At 41.6% G+C, this 2,500-nt stretch overlaps 2 protein-coding genes across 2 annotated transcripts in view; both read left to right on the top strand.

Moving 5' to 3' along the window:
* The window catches only part of LOC135657583 (photosystem I P700 chlorophyll a apoprotein A1), a 9,110-nt gene that overhangs the window by 5,914 nt on the left and 696 nt on the right, over window positions 1-2,500 (top strand). The window contains exon 1 of the mRNA XM_065175979.1: window positions 1-2,500. This exon is cut by the window's left edge and continues 5,914 nt beyond it; it is cut by the window's right edge and continues 696 nt beyond it. Coding sequence (XP_065032051.1) covers window positions 1-717 — 717 coding nt within the window. The 3' untranslated portion in view covers window positions 718-2,500.
* LOC135657582 (photosystem I P700 chlorophyll a apoprotein A2) overlaps window positions 743-2,500 on the top strand; it is a 2,454-nt gene continuing 696 nt past the window's right edge. Inside the window, exon 1 of the mRNA XM_065175978.1 lies at window positions 743-2,500. This exon is cut by the window's right edge and continues 696 nt beyond it. Coding sequence (XP_065032050.1) covers window positions 743-2,500 — 1,758 coding nt within the window.

The raw sequence follows: 2,500 nt of genomic DNA, 5'->3' as shown, positions 1-2,500 counted from the left end.
GTAGCAGTAGGCGGCAAAGTAGCTTTGTTACCTATTCCATTAGGAACCGCAGACTTCTTAGTCCATCATATTCATGCATTTACGATCCACGTGACTGTATTGATACTACTGAAAGGTGTTCTATTTGCTCGCAGTTCCCGTTTGATACCTGATAAAGCAAATCTTGGTTTTCGTTTTCCTTGTGATGGACCTGGAAGAGGGGGGACATGTCAAGTATCTGCCTGGGATCATGTCTTCTTAGGTCTATTCTGGATGTACAATGCGATTTCCGTAGTTATTTTCCATTTCAGTTGGAAAATGCAGTCGGATGTTTGGGGTACTATAAGTGATCAAGGGGTAGTAACTCATATTACAGGAGGAAACTTTGCGCAGAGTTCCATTACTATTAATGGGTGGCTTCGAGATTTCTTATGGGCACAGGCATCTCAGGTAATTCAGTCTTATGGTTCTTCATTATCTGCATATGGTCTCTTTTTCTTAGGTGCTCATTTTGTCTGGGCTTTCAGTTTAATGTTTCTATTCAGTGGCCGTGGTTATTGGCAAGAACTCATTGAATCCATCGTTTGGGCTCATAACAAATTAAAAGTTGCTCCTGCTACTCAGCCTAGAGCCTTGAGCATTGTACAAGGACGTGCTGTAGGAGTAACCCATTACCTTCTGGGTGGAATTGCCACAACATGGGCATTCTTCTTAGCAAGAATTATTGCAGTAGGATAATGGCTAGGAGGATTTGAAAGGCATTATGGCATTAAGATTTCCGAGGTTTAGCCAAGGCTTAGCTCAGGACCCCACTACTCGTCGTATTTGGTTTGGTATTGCTACCGCACATGACTTCGAGAGTCATGATGATATTACTGAGGAACGTCTTTATCAGAACATTTTTGCTTCTCACTTTGGGCAATTAGCAATAATCTTTCTGTGGACGTCCGGAAATCTCTTTCATGTAGCTTGGCAAGGAAATTTTGAGTCATGGATACAAGACCCTTTACATGTAAGACCTATTGCTCATGCAATTTGGGATCCTCATTTTGGTCAACCAGCTGTAGAAGCCTTTACTCGAGGAGGTGCTACCGGTCCAGTGAATATCGCTTATTCCGGCGTTTATCAGTGGTGGTATACAATCGGATTACGCACTAATGAAGATCTTTATACTGGAGCTCTTTTTCTATTATTTCTTTCTGCTATATCCTTAATAGCGGGTTGGTTACACTTACAACCAAAATGGAAACCAAGCGTTTCGTGGTTCAAAAATGCCGAATCTCGTCTAAATCATCATTTGTCAGGACTTTTCGGAGTGAGTTCTTTGGCTTGGACAGGACATTTAGTTCATGTCGCTATTCCAGGATCCAGGGGACAGTACGTCAGATGGAATAATTTTTTAGATGTATTACCCTATCCTCAAGGGTTGGGACCACTTTTTACGGGTCAGTGGAATCTTTATGCCCAAAACCCTGATTCGAGTAGCCATTTATTTGGTACTTCCCAAGGAACAGGAACTGCCATTCTAACCCTTCTCGGTGGATTTCATCCACAAACGCAAAGTTTATGGCTGACCGATATTGCTCATCATCATTTAGCTATTGCATTTATTTTCCTGATCGCTGGTCATATGTATAGAACTAACTTCGGGATTGGGCACAGTATCAAAGATCTTTTAGAAACACATATTCCTCCAGGGGGTCGATTAGGGCGTGGGCATAAGGGTCTTTATGACACAATCAATAATTCGCTTCATTTTCAATTAGGTCTTGCTCTAGCCTCTTTAGGGGTTATTACTTCCTTAGTAGCTCAACACATGTACTCTTTACCTGCTTATGCATTCATAGCACAAGACTTTACTACTCAAGCTGCGTTATATACTCATCACCAATACATCGCAGGGTTTATCATGACAGGAGCCTTTGCTCATGGAGCTATATTCTTCATTAGAGATTACAATCCAGAACAGAATGAGGATAATGTATTGGCAAGAATGTTAGACCACAAAGAAGCTATCATATCTCATTTAAGTTGGGCCAGCCTGTTTCTTGGGTTCCATACCTTGGGCCTTTATGTTCATAACGATGTTATGCTCGCTTTTGGTACTCCGGAAAAACAAATCTTGATTGAACCTATATTTGCCCAATGGATACAATCCGCTCATGGTAAGACTTCATATGGGTTCGATGTACTCTTATCTTCAACGAATGGCCCAGCATTCAATGCAGGTCGAAGCATATGGTTACCGGGCTGGTTGAATGCTGTTAATGAGAATAGTAATTCACTCTTCTTAACAATAGGTCCTGGGGACTTCTTGGTTCATCATGCTATTGCTCTAGGTTTGCATACAACTACACTGATTTTAGTAAAAGGTGCTTTAGATGCACGTGGTTCCAAGTTAATGCCAGATAAAAAGGATTTCGGTTATAGTTTTCCTTGCGACGGCCCAGGACGCGGCGGTACTTGTGATATTTCTGCTTGGGACGCATTTTATTTGGCAGTTTTCTGGATGTTAAATACC

Source organism: Musa acuminata, unplaced genomic scaffold (assembly GCF_036884655.1).
Source record: "Musa acuminata AAA Group cultivar baxijiao unplaced genomic scaffold, Cavendish_Baxijiao_AAA HiC_scaffold_279, whole genome shotgun sequence".
In the NCBI taxonomy this organism is placed as follows: Eukaryota; Viridiplantae; Streptophyta; class Magnoliopsida; order Zingiberales; family Musaceae; genus Musa; species Musa acuminata.
Note: the sequence above shows the minus strand (reverse complement) of the source record. Positions and strands in the feature narration are given on the sequence as shown.